General features: G+C 44.0%; 1 protein-coding gene across 11 annotated transcripts in view; it reads left to right on the top strand.

The window, feature by feature from the left end:
* The window catches only part of APBA1 (amyloid beta precursor protein binding family A member 1), a 255,799-nt gene that overhangs the window by 141,536 nt on the left and 100,116 nt on the right, over positions 1 to 14,147 (top strand). For all 11 annotated transcript variants that reach the window (XM_077148380.1, XM_077148382.1, XM_077148381.1 and 8 more), the window contains one exon: positions 10,148 to 11,407. In XM_077148380.1, the coding sequence (XP_077004495.1) occupies positions 10,217 to 11,407 (1,191 nt within the window). In that variant the 5' untranslated portion in view covers positions 10,148 to 10,216. The remainder of the gene's footprint in view (positions 1 to 10,147; positions 11,408 to 14,147) is intronic.

Below are 14,147 nucleotides of genomic sequence, written 5' to 3'. Positions count from 1 at the left end.
ATGTTAGCACTTACAATATATCAGACAGTTTCTAAGCACTTTACATATATTAACCTGTATCATACGTACAATAACCCTGTATGGTAGGTACTGCTATCATCTCCATTTGGAAGTGATGAAATTGGGGCATTTGCTTTAAGTCAATTATTCAATGCTAAAAAGCTAGTAAATGATAAAATCAGGATTCAAATTCAGGTAGTCTGTCTCCCAAATCCATTCCCTTCACCACTCACTATCCTATTAAGTGTAATAGATGATACAATGATCCTTTAGTAATAGATTTGATACTTGGAGAACATTCATGGTCAACTCTTATAAATTAGGTGGATGATAAATCTAGATAATATCCTTTGAGGTGAAAAACCAGACATGACTAAATATTAATATAACTTGAAATTCCATAAGTTAACCTTGAAAGCTCCGATAAAGGAGTGATCAGTGTTTTGAGCAAAGGCAGTGTATTGGTTAGGGTTCTCTAGAGAAACAGAATCAACAGGGAACACTTGCAAGTGTAAAATTTTTAGAAGTGTCTCACGTGACCGTGGGAACACAGAGTCCAAAATCTGCAGGGCAGTCTGTGAAGCTGATGATTCTGATGGAGGGTCTGGGTGAACTTCACAAGAGAGGCTCGCCAGCTGAAGCAGGAATAGAGCCCGTCTCTCCTGAATCCGCCTTAAAAGGCTTCTAGTGCTTAGATTAAACATCACTCATTGCAGAAGACACGCCCCTTGGCTGATTACAAATGGAATCAGCTGTGGATGCAGCGGACGTGATCATGATTTAATTCTATGAAATATCCTCATTTGCACCAGACAGGCCAGCACTTGCCCAACCAGACAAACAGGTACCACCACTTGGCCAAGTGGACACATGACCCTGACCATGACAGGCAGTATCTTTGTATAGAATTTGCCAAAGTTTGTTGCAAAGGACCAGGCCCCACCCACCTGTGTTGGACAGGTGTTGGAAGGGAAGTGCTGCATGTGTGGATGAAAGTTTAGCCCAGCAAGCAGTAGGCAGTCTCCAAGGGTATGACAATGGACAAGTGAGTAGCCATCCAGTTAAGCATCTAGCATTATGGATCCCCAAACTGTGATATCCAAGGAGCAAGGTGTGCATGGTGATGGGGCAGCCCACTTTGGGGTAGTCTGTCCCCAAGGGAGAAACCTAGATCACTGGGTGAAAGACCAAGGACCAGATCCAAATCCTGGAGGGAGAGGAAAAGCTAGATCTAAAGTTGGGATTGAGAGTGTTTGTTTGCTGAAGCTCCCAGAATGCAACACACTGGAGATGGATTGACTATTAATAAAAGGGGATTTATTTAGTTAAAAACTTCTAGTTCTTCAGAGAAAAGACAGCTAACTTTCCTCTGAGGATCTCTATTACATGGGAAGGCACAGGGTGATGTCTGCTAGCCTTCTCTCCTGGCTTCTGGGTTCTCAAGGGGATTTTCCCTGGGGCTATTCCTTTCTGTATCTCCAAACATCTGGGCTGAGCTGAGAGTGCTGAGATGAGGTATGCTGAGCTGTTTGAGCTGTGCTACATTGAGCTCCCTTCTGACATCTTTTAAGCCTACAGTTGATTAAATTAAAACATCACTCACTGCAGAAGACACTCCTCATAGCTGACTGCAGATGTGATCAGCCATAAACGAATTTCATATGCTAATGATTTGAGTCCATAGCAACAGAACTAGACATCATCACCTGGGCAAGTTGACACCTGAACCTACCTACCACAGAGAAAGACTGGAAAGGGTTCGAGCCTACAGTTGATGGGATATGGCAGTGGAAGAATGTCAGGTGGGCTCTGCCTTAGGGAGAAGAGAGATGTAGAGGCTGAGACCAGGCAGGCGAACTTTTAACAACTATTAGTGTCCCTGTTGGGATTTTTATGCCAATTCTCTGAATGTCCTGTAGCCTCTAGAGAGGCAATACAGTGGAGTTGAAAGGCATTGCAGAACCTGGAGAAGTATTTCCTATTCGGATGTCACGATCATGATTTTTACCGTAGCTGTACTATTTATTGTTTTAAATTTTTCTTTTAAGTTGACTCATTTTTCTCATCTGCCAATATGAGTAGCACACCTTTGGCATCACTTAGGGTCCCACAGAAACAGACGGCATACTTAAATTAGGTAATATTCAGAGAGTTTAATAGCAGTATTTACAAAAGCGTGGGCTGTGTGGGGTCTCACCACCCTTACCACCCATAGGCCCGAACGGACGGGGAGAGAGTCCGCCTGACAGGGGCTGTGATCAACAGATGAGGGACGATGGCAGCCAGAGGTGAGCTTGAAGGGAGGGATCTGGGAGAACAAATACCCCAGCTTGTCCTTGCTTTCCCTGACATCTCACCAAGAGTGCCCCATTGGCCAAACCCAAACAGAAGCCAGAGGGCCAGAGAGCTCTTAATGCAGCCCAAAGAGCCCCGCACAGGGCAGGGCGAAGAAGGATGCAGAATGGATCTAGAGGGGAAACTGAAGACGTTGAGACCACTTGGCTCACCTAGACTATCCAGAGTAAAGGACACAGCCCTGAGGCCCAACTATAGAGACCTCTAGCCATCCGGTAACACTCCTCAGATTCAGGTATTGCACTCACTTTGAAGCCATCACCAGTACTATCTACCAAGCCACACTTCACAATGTCAGGCACAAAGATTTCAGGAGATACAAGAAATAATGTACTGAGGTGAGATGTTCTGTGTCAGGAGGGTTTTAGACAGTGTGAACCTATTGACAGAGGGAAATGATTTTAGGAAAGAAAAACATGTGTTCTGTAAACCCATCTTGGCTCATAGTATCATTAAATTTAATTTCCAAGTGAATCAAAGTAGATTAAGTTTAATGAACTTGAGATTTTTTTTTTATTTGTCTCCTTTATGTTTTTCTTGTAAATAGATGCATCATGTTTAAAAGAGCTGATGATTTGAGTGGGGCTTTTAATCTCTTTTGGATTCCCTGGCAGATGTTTCACAACTGGGCTGACTTGTGGAAGGAAAATATTTTTATAAGGTAGCAAAGATGGTTGTGGATTCTTGTTTCATTGCCCCTTTCATTTTATCACAGGGGGTTTGCTTTTTGGGTTCTTTTGTTTGTTTGTTTTTTTAATAAAAACCATTAATCTCCCAACCAGTGCAGGTTTTGTGTGTATGTGTGTGTGTGTGTCTGTGTGTCTGTGTGGAATTCCGCCTCCAGGGCACAATCCTGCTTGGCAACCACAGCTGTTTTTTGCTGCAGCGATTCAGTCTCAGGTCAGAGACCACTCTTCCTCTGGCTTGGTGGCGGATGTGATGTTGCTGGGAGGAGTGTGTGTGCAGGAGCATGAGGACAATGTAAAGTCTCAACAAATAGGACTTTACTTCCAGCTCCAGCAAGGGAAGACAAGCAAAACTCAGTGAGTCCACATGAGGTAATGGTACCCCTTTCATAGATAAAAAAGTATGAAAATACTTTAATATAAATGGAATCACATAGTTCCTTCTAGTTTTTCGGGGTAGGGGGAGGATGGTTGGTACAGTCTTTTTTCTTCTTTTCTTTCTTGTTTGCTTCCCCTTCTGCTTCCCCTCTCTTCTCTAAACCCTTGTGTTTCTCCGACACCTTGTCACCCCCACCCACCCACAGTAGCCTCCTGTGTTAGCACCCTGGCATGATTCCTTTCATGCTCCCCACCCCAACTGATGAGGAAGCTGAGGGACTGAGAGCATGAGTGACTTGACCAGGGTTACTGGGTGTGAGGGGTGAAGTCAGAATTGAGTTGTCATCTGGTCTTGCTTTTTTTGTTACACACAGCAGAAACTTTGCATATAGTAGGTGCTCATGGAATTTTGGAAATCGAGAAAAACCAAAGTAAAATTTGTCATTGTTCTCAGTAACATTCAGAATGGAGGAAAGACAATATATGTTTTAAGATCCTGCAGTTTAGCAGTGTACCAGGTGGTGTGATATACGTTATATATGAATAAGACACTTTTGGGGAAAATACAACAAAAATAAAAGATCTGTGCTTCTAATGAGGTAGGGAGGATAAAGAGTAACCTACAAAAAAACAAATATATAATAACACTCATAAAGAAATGGTAGAAACTGATTCTGAAGGATACTGTGCTTAAAATCTTGCAGACCTGCAAACAGCTCTCTCTTAGAGGGATGAAGTGATATAAAATATGTCCAATCTGGCACAATTTTAAAACCATTTCATTGGAGTAAAAAATACATACAGAGCAGTGCACGAATCAGTGAATTTTTACAAAATGAACACACTTATTTAACCAGCACCTGGATCAAGAAACAGGTTACCAGCTCTCAGAAGCCCTATCTGCACTTCCCGTTGGTTTCAACACCCCTCCAGATAACTACCTTCACCTTTAAAATCATAGATGTGTTTTGACTGTTTTTGAAGTTTACATAAATGAAATCATGTGTCATGTACTCATTTGGGTCCCGCTTCTGTCACCCGGTATCATATTCATAAGATCCGTCCATCTTGTTGAGCATATCATAGTTCACTCATCCGTATGGATGGCATTCTAGTATTCCACTGGATGAATATCACACAGATCATCTGCTCTACAATTCCTCTGTTCTTTTTTATATTACATTTTGTCTTCAGTCAGACCTTCTTTCTTCTAAAACTGCTGCTGAATGTGTCAAAAGGGCAGTTTATTGGTAATTCTTATTAATGACTTACTTAAGGAAAGATCAACTGAAGTACTTTACAGTCACCCCTTTTATTAATTCCAATCAACATGAGCCTCAGCTGACATTATAAAATATCTTACTTCAACTGCTGAATGGTGAAATATTCTATTTCTAAAGGGTGCAATACAATGGCATTCCCTTCCTTGATTTACCTTTTCCAGCTGGACTGTGACACGTCCCAGGACTGGGGGTCATAAAGTCACCTGGGCTTCCTTGCTGGCAGCCTGGAGACCCAACTTCTGCAGCTGAGATGCTGCCACTACCGCCTCCTGAGGAAGGTGCTGTCTTCCCTGAGCCTTTTAGGTCATGCAGCCTTTTTCAGGCGGTCCCCACCTTCCGTGCCACCATCCCAGCCTCTGGGGGCAAACTGGGCCAAAATGCCCCAGGAGATTGACTGGATGGTGACACTTAGTTCCTGGGACGCTTAAGAGTTCAGGAAACCCAGAGCCCCTAAGCAAGCAGCACTCATGTGATTCACAAAAGTGAAGCGGTTGTTGTTGCTGTTTTAACTCGAGGCTCCTTTTGTACTTTACACCTGTTTTTATTTTGCCATTATTACCAGGTAATATAATTATCAGGGCTTTTTGCCTTTAAAGGCTGGGGCAATGGCTTAGAAATTTTTGCATCTCCCCATCCCCTTGCCTAGCACAGTTCAATAAATGCCAGTTGGGTGAACGAACTCAAATGTGGGCAAATGTGGAATTACTAGATTTCTCTGGGCATTTAACATATCAGAAGAAAGAGAGGGAGGTTGCAACGGGTGGATGAGGACAGTAAAGATTCAAGATTATTTTCTTTTTTAATCACTAAAATTTCCTTGACTACTTACTATTGTAAACTCTCTGTACTTGGCACCGGGGAATAAAAAATAAATGACAATATGTCTTCTTCCAAGAATGTCATATCAACAAGGAATTGGTACTCAAAATGATAGATCCTATCATCAAAGTGATAGACAAAGTATAGCAGGGTCAAAGGGAAGGATAATTAACCAGGCCTTGTTGGTCCCCCACTTAAATCTCTCCACTGCTATCCCCCTACACTCAAAATGAAAGCCAAATTCTTTACTGTGACATCCAGGCCCCCTCCCAGCTCCCCATCCTCATCTCCCACCACACCGTCCCTTATTCACACCTCTCCTGCCCACAGACGTCATTTCTGTTGAACTCAATTAGTCTTTCCTCACCTCAGGGTCAGGGCACTCAGATCTTTACATGGCTGCCTCTTTATCATTGTGCTCAAGTATCACAGCTCTGACCACTATCTATATATATATGATGCTCTTTCCTCTCCTCTACTCTCTAGGCCATCACCCTGTTTGATTTTCTTCATAAAACTTTTCATTCTCTGAAATCGTCTCCTTTGTTTATTTCTTTACATTATTGTCTGTTCCCCTCTCCTTTCTCTCCGTGCCCTCCCCCACCCGATATACAAAAGCGCTAGAATGAGAGCCTCACGAGAGCAGGGAAGCCTCGTCTGGCCCTGTCACTGCTCTATTCCAATGCCTAGGTCATTGCTTGGAGGCTGGCGTGTCATCAACTCTCGTTAAGTATGAGCTTGCTCTGGGCACGATAAGAAAAAGTCCCCAAAGAAAAGTTATAGGTAAAAAATGTTCTGAGAAGAGGGAAGCAGTTAGGGACAGCCAGGACTTCAGGGTGCTGGAACACCAGGTGCAGGTGAAGTGTGGAGATGAGGCTCATAGACGGAAGGGGGCCAAGGGCTTTGTTTGCCATGAACAAGACTCAAGAATGCAGGCTGTAGAGCTAGAGAGCAGGAATCATAGAAATATAGAAATCCCGTTTTCCTATATTTCATATATGGGTGAATGCCCAAGCCCAAACCTGAGACTCATCAGTGATTTCTGTCTCTCCGTCCCCATTTGTATCTCTCCTTCCCCAAACTGATGACTGAAGCCACTGGCTTAAGTAACTTCAGTTACTTCCTCTCTGCCACTGCCCTTGTTTAAGTTCGTCTTGCCTAGATAATTCCTTCCCTGATTAATTTCTCTATCTCCTCCGAGCCATCCTTCCCTTCGCCAGCACGATTATCTTTCTGAAATACAAATCTGAATCCCATAATCCTACTGCTCAAACTCTTCCGTGATTCCCCTTTGACACCGAGTACAAATGCTGAGCTAACTACATACCAGGCACCGAGTACAAATGCTGAGCTAACTACATACAAGGCACAGCAAGCCTTTCCCACATAACTCCTTTAATTCTTACACGAGGCTATGAACAGGTACTACTGTTATGAGCCCTTTTACTAATGAGGAAATAGAGGCACAAAGAGGTTAGGAGGTTTCCCAGGCCATACATCTAGTAAGCGATGGATCTGCTATTTGATTCCTGCTCTCTAGCTCTACAGCCTGCATTCTTGAGTCTTGTTCATGGCAAACAAAGCCCTTGGCCCCCTTCCGTCTACGAGCCTCATCTCCACACTTCACCTGCACCTGGTGTTCCAGCACCCTGAAGTCCTGGCTGTCCCTAACTGCTTCCCTCTTCTCAGAACATTTTTTACCTATAACTTTTCTTTGGGGACTTTGTCTTATCGTGCCTAGAGCAAGCTCATTGACTGAGTCAATGGGTATGTTTCTTTTGAAGACTAATTTATCTTGCCAACTTGCTTTTCAAAAAGATTGTACCAATGCGTATTCTCACAATAACCTGGGATTCTTTAAAAAGCAGCCTCAGTATTTTTTTGTAAATATAACCCCCAAAGTTGCCCGAGGATAGCAGTCTTCTTAAGTGCTACACACTGATGGACCTGACCACCAGCTTCAGCTCTTTCCTTAAAAGTTGCCAGTTGCCTTTGTCCTTGGGAAATCCTTACAATCAATGGCTGTTATTGATTAATAAATAGATTGCCAACACCACAAACCAAACCATATTCTTGAAATCATCACGGTGAATGAAATGCTACTCCACATAAACACTCTTCTGAGGCTTGGGAATGGGGGTAGAAGGAGAATGCATAAAAAGCCCCACTGTACTAAAACAACAATATTTTAATAGTATCCCCCCACCCCCACCCAAGAACTGGTTTCTTGTAATCTACCATCATTTTGATATATGTGCCCACATGGATATTCCATTTCCTTTGCATCAGTGATTTCTGAGAGGGCATCATTTGGATTTAACCTAGAATGAACTAAAATTTCATTACTACATACATCAATAGATTTCTTCCTTAAGAAGAGCCATATTCACCAAAGGCAATATTCGGTCCATTTCTGCATGTGGCTGTGATGAATTGTTGGCCATTTCGGTGCTTGGCTAGCTGCTATTACCGTTTTTCTAACACTGACCACACACAGCAGAGATGCCTCAGGGTACGAGTACCTGGGGAATTGTCTGGTATTCCTTTCTGTGAATGCTTGCTTTGTGTGCATCCGATTTAGATTTGTATGTTAAGAAACCAGCGTACCTTTAATGTTTTTTTTAATCTTTTGTCCATTCCCAAGGATCCTTATAAAAGGGAACTTAATTGAATTCACCATGATGAATTTAATTAATAATATATTTATTAATTAATTAACTAAAAGATCATTTTAGATAGGATGTTCTCATCCATGCATCGCTCTGCACTGAATCTGTTTGTATTTTTCATGAGCCATTGGACGCCATTTAACCAGGTGGCCCTCAGTACCAACACTTTTGCCTCTTCTTTTCATAGCATTAGCCATTCATGAAGATCTCAGGGCCTTGTACTTACTTTTTTTTTTTGCATGGGCAGGCTCCGGGAATCAAACCCGGGTCTCTGGCATGGCAGGCAAGAATTCTGCCACTGAGCCACCATTGCACCGCCCTTTCGTACTTGTATTTTAGAAAGATAATCGTGCTGTAAATTTTACACTTTGTCTACAGTCACTGTTCTAATGAGGAGTTAATGAGAAGAAGGAGTTAATGAGAAGTAGACACTATCTTTGAAGGGAGGTTGGCTCTTGAGTTGTATGAAGTAGTACTGCTGTAGATTAAGTAAGTAAAAAGGATTGTTCTTCTCTGGTAAACTATGATCCTTTCCTTCTAAAGAATGTCAGTCAGGGGTTGGATCCATCAAAGAATGGGGGAAAGATGATACTTCTATTTTAAGGTGGACTCTGTAACTCTTTTGCTTTGGGGACTGTCATAGTGCTTGAAAGAAATTGCTGTGGTTGTGGTAGAGAGTTGAGTAGAATATAATGTATTCAATATTAGACTCAGCTAGATGTCCGTGGTCTTTCCAAAGCCTTCTGCTATCACATTTAAGGGCTTACCTGGCCTTCATCTTTTCTATTTGTAAGATGGGTTCTGGAAAAGAACACAGTGAGAAAAGTTCATACATAATGTTGATCTCATTTACCTACAGGTATGTTAAGATCACAGGTACACCATCTATCTTTATGGTTCTTTACAGTCTTTGTGTCTGTTTGTATACACTGTTCACAGATTATGCTATAAAGTCATTTTGTGATAAGAATTGAGAGAGGTTGAAGCCAAATCTATTTAGCTATGTGTTTCCCTGGCAATAGGTAAAGACACCTACCCATATATATATATTTTTTAAGTCGTGTGATCCCAGCTCTGGTTATAATGGTAATTCATAGAATTACAGACTTTTTAGATTCAGGGTGTATGGGTGGTGAGTATTAGAAATCAACTAGTCAGTGTTTCTTTAAATGTATTTGATGGAATACTGATCTTCAGGAAAAAGTGTGTCCTGGTCAACACATTTGGGAAACCCTGCATCTTATTTCATCCTCCTCCTTGAATTTTCACAATGAAAAGTTAACTCTAAGTCAGTATTTCCCAGGCTTATTTGACAGCGGAGTCTTCCTCCCCCCCCCCCCCCCCCCAAGTAATACCTGTTAATTCCCTGAATGTAGGAAATGAATCCCATCTCATGAAGGTCCAGAAAATTAAGCCACTCACCTGAGGTAACAAAGCCAGACTGGAGCCCCAGATGGCTGATAGCCCCTCTCAGAGAGAGACTGCTTATTTGTATTGACAGCACTGGCTTCCAAACATCCCAAGATTATTTTTTCCTTGAGATTTATTTGGAGAATTCTTTCTAAGGAATCTAGGATCCTACTTTAAATTAGATTTATCCTTTAGCAGATGGAAAATGTGTCAACTGGCCCATTCAAATTAGCAGTGTTCTTTGTTCATATACTCAGAAATGGAACCTGAGTTCATAGCAAGCATGGTGGAGAAAATGCTCAGGAGGGCTCAGTCAGAGCGGTGAGGAAGGCTAAAGCCAGGAGGCAATTAAACAAGGAGATGTATAATTACAAGTTATGATACATGCTGTGAGGAAAATCAACGACGGACTGTCAGATTTAGCTTAAATTTGGAATCATTTTTTAACTGATGCAGATCCAAGAGGATCTTAGCAGCTGTAACTACTTGGCTTGTAACTACAATTTGAATCACTGTAACAGCCCCTTCCCTAATTGTTTTTTTTCAGACTGTTGGAACAAAATGATTGTCCAGTGAGCTGACCCACCCTGTCTCCTAGCCACCCCCGACACCCACCATGAACCACTTGGAGGGGCCCGTGGAAGTGGAAGTGACTGACGAGGCGGCCGGCGGGGAAGTGAACGAGTCAGTGGAGGCCGACCTGGAGCGGCCCGAAGTGGAGGAGGAACAGCAGCAGCAGCACTTTGCGGGCCGCCACCCATGCGGGCGTGCGGTCGAAGACCAGCGTCCCCAATCTGGGCAGCAGCAGGAGGACGATGAGCACAGAGAGTGCCTGGAGCGCTCGGCCAGCACCGAGAGCGGCTTCCACAACCACACGGACACTGCCGAGGGCGACGTGATTGCCGCAGCCCGCGATGGCTACGACGCAGAGCGTGTGCAGGACCCAGAGGACGAGAGTGCATATGCTGTGCAATACCGGCCCGAGGCCGAGGAGTACACGGAGCAGGCGGAGGCAGAGCACGCTGAAGCCACGCACCGCCGCGCCCTGCCCAACCATCTGCACTTCCACTCGCTGGAGCACGAGGAGGCCGTGAACGCGGCCTATTCTGGCTATGTGTACACGCACCGGCTCTTCCACCGCAGTGAGGACGAGCCCTATGCCGAGCCCTACGCCGACTACGGGGGTCTCCAGGAGCACGTATATGAAGAGATCGGGGACGCACCAGAGCTGGAGGCACGCGATGATGGCCTACGGCTGTATGCGCAGGAGCGGGACGAGGCCGCCGCGTATCGCCAGGAGGCCCTGGGCGCGCGGCTGCACCACTACGATGAGCGCTCAGATGGCGAGTCCGATAGTCCCGAGAAGGAGGCGGAGTTCGCCCCCTACCCACGTATGGATAGCTACGAGCAGGAGGAAGACATCGACCAGATTGTGGCAGAGGTCAAGCAGAGCATGAGCTCACAGAGCCTGGACAAGGCAGCCGAGGACATGCCCGAGGCTGAGCAGGACCTGGAGCGCGCCCCCACCCCGGGCGATGGCTGTCCAGATAGCCCCGGGCTGCAGGCTCTGGCAGGGCCACGGGTGGCGGGCTCTGCTGGCTGCGAGATGGTACAGCGGTACAGCAAGGAAAAGAGGGATGCCATCTCACTGGCCATCAAGGACATCAAGGAAGCCATCGAGGAAGTGAAAACCAGGACCATCCGTTCGCCTTACACCCCCGACGAGCCCAAAGAACCCATCTGGGTCATGCGCCAGGATATTAGCCCCACCAGGGACTGTGACGACCAGAGACCAGTGGATGGAGATGTAAGTATGTGCAGGTTTGGGCTTGCTCAGCCCTCTGCTTGGCTGGGAGGGGCGAGGTGTGCTCTGTGGCCCTGTTTATCATTGGGAAATGACTTTCTGGGATAAACGATCTGTGGAAATGCTAGGAATGTTTCTATCTGACCTTGTAAGCCTCAGAAACAGCTTGCACAAAAGTTCCAGTGAATGAAGAATAAATGAGAGGGAGTTAAGTGCCGCATAGCACTTATCAGATGCTGTAAATCAGTGGTTCTCAAACTGTACTTGAAGGGCTCGTTAAGAAATAGATTCCTGGGCACACCCCTAGAGTTTCTGATTCAGAAGTCCTGGGGTAGGGCTGGGGAATTTCATTTTTAATGTGAAATTAAACGAAACAAAATAAATTTCTGACCATAAGGTCTATAAAAGGGTTTTATATGATCGGAGAGAGTGAACAAGCCTAAAAAGAACTGGATGTGGAGAAGTGGGATGAAAAGGGTGGCTTGATAGGATAGTATCTTAGAAGAATGTTTTATGATGAGGCTAGCCTATTCCAGGAGGGGTTGTAGAGCTGCCTGTAGTTCGAGGATCATGAGGCAAGGAGAGAAGCTTAATCCAAGCTTAATCATGAGGCAAAGAATGGGAATTTGGAGGCTCTGTGTCTGGTCTTGTAATAGATTAACAAGGGGGTCATCTGTGAATCTTCTCTAATACAGAGGGGAAAGGGTGGTTCCTTGCTGTTTCCTGGAACACAAAATATGGGGAATTTCTTAAACTTCGCTGTTTTCCAAAGTTATAGGGTGCTGGTAAAATTCAGCACAGTCACTAACAAGTTCCCAGGTGATGCTGTTGTTGCTGAGCTGAGGACCACAATTGAGAACCATTTCTTTTAAAAATTAGGGCAGGCAGTGTGGCCTGTTCAAAGGAAATCTTTCTGGGCTCCTTCCTGCCAGGGGTTTCTGCAGTTTTTCCCCCCTACCCTGTGCCTCCTTGTGAATTTCAGTGTGTGCATAATCTTCAGTTCTGGTGGTACCAGGGCATCTTTCTCTCTTTACAAAAGACATATTTTGGTTGTAAACCCAATTGTACTTATTGTGAAGAGCCACAGAATGCTATAGCTGCCCTGTTGACATTTTATTTTCCATTTTTCTGAATATCTAAGGAATCTGATAACATGGCAAGCTTGGGTGTCACAGTCTGTTCAAAATAAATCAAGAAGACTAAACTTTACCCCCACTCTCTTGCCATAAAGATTCTCTTTCTGCTCCAACTATTACTTTTCCATCTCTTGATTGATTTTTAAGCAATTTCATTTAAAATTGGAGCTTGGAGTAAGGGAAGGGTCAAGAGGTTAAATTCAATTTCATTTACTTCTGCATTTTATGATTGCACCAGACTGTTTCTCGGTATATCTTTTGGAGTAAGAAAACATTATTGTAAGCTGTTTGTTCATTTTACTTCATATACAAAGAGCTAGGCAGGTCAAAGAGGTATCATTCACCTCCTTTCTTAGCAACAGTCAACATTTACTGTTAGCTGACTAATGGCTTTACCTATGAGGAAAGTTTGGAAACCGGTAAGACCTGAAACTGCAAACTCCCCAGCGAGGGGGCAGCATTGGGCCAGTTAGTTCAGAGATGCTCTCCATTTCTTTCTTCTGTTTTCCAGGTTTCAGATTCAGTTAAAAACGAAGTCAGTTTGCAGGTGGAATTCTCCTTGACCTCCAGTTGCCTCCAGGTGCCTCAGGCCAGGAGAGCTTACAGCAAGCTTTTTGTAAATGAGGCAGAAATGGAGTAGGTTTGGGGGGCTGGCAAGAAACCAGGTTCTACATCCTTTTGGAAACTTGGAAAGCCATTAGCGAAGATGCTGCAGGAGCACTTGGTCCAGGTGCTGACCTCTTCCTTCAGCTTTCCCACATGTCAGCTCCCACATGAACCGGGCACTTAATCGGCTTAACTGCATTGCCTCTGCCACCTCCTGGGGAGTCCCTAGCTCACCCTAAGGTAGAGACCAGCTTGTTTTTTTTCACTTGTACTAAAACAGCATGATGTCCCATTCAAAAGGTAAAATGTATTCTCGATTGTTGAGTGGTGCTTTAAAAAAACCCACTCTAAAATTCAGCTTCATGCTAAGAAATTGGAGAATTTAGGGCTCACTAGTTTAAAACACAGTAGTTACAGCAAAACCAAAAACCTATGCTTTAAAGTATTCCAACAGTCATTTTTAAGTCGTTTGAATTTGTGGGTTGTAGTTCATCTGTCATGACATACTAATAGGAAAGACATTTGTTTGCTACACCTTTGGTATTTGGGGGGGAAAGTATATATTGTTTTTCTGTTGATTTCCTCCTAAGCATAAAAAAATATTTACTGAATTTTCACTCCATGTATGCTGTTGTAGGAAATGGAAAGCCACACAAAAAAAGCAGTGTGTTTCTTAAGTGTGGTCCTGGAGGGACTTGTGAAAATTGCAGATTCCTACCGTTCCTTTCCCCTGAAACGGGGCCCAATGATCTGGGGTTTTTTCGTTGTTTCATTTTGTTTGGTGAATTCTCCCTGAGATTCTTTAGCGTCAAAAGATTAAAAACTATGATAGGGAAAACATTGTCACATAAGCAGTTTCCCCACTCAGGGGCTGTGGATTTGAGACCTTATTAAGTCTTTTATTAGTGCAGATACGGTTAGTGCAGATACAAAAGGGCCAGTCCGCTATGATTACAGTAAGCAGGCCAGGACAAGGGCTCTGGAATTCTTTGTACAAAAGC

Source organism: Tamandua tetradactyla, chromosome 2, assembly GCF_023851605.1.
Source record: "Tamandua tetradactyla isolate mTamTet1 chromosome 2, mTamTet1.pri, whole genome shotgun sequence".
NCBI classification, from domain to species: Eukaryota; Metazoa; Chordata; class Mammalia; order Pilosa; family Myrmecophagidae; genus Tamandua; species Tamandua tetradactyla.
This window is presented reverse-complemented; position numbering and strand designations above follow the sequence as displayed.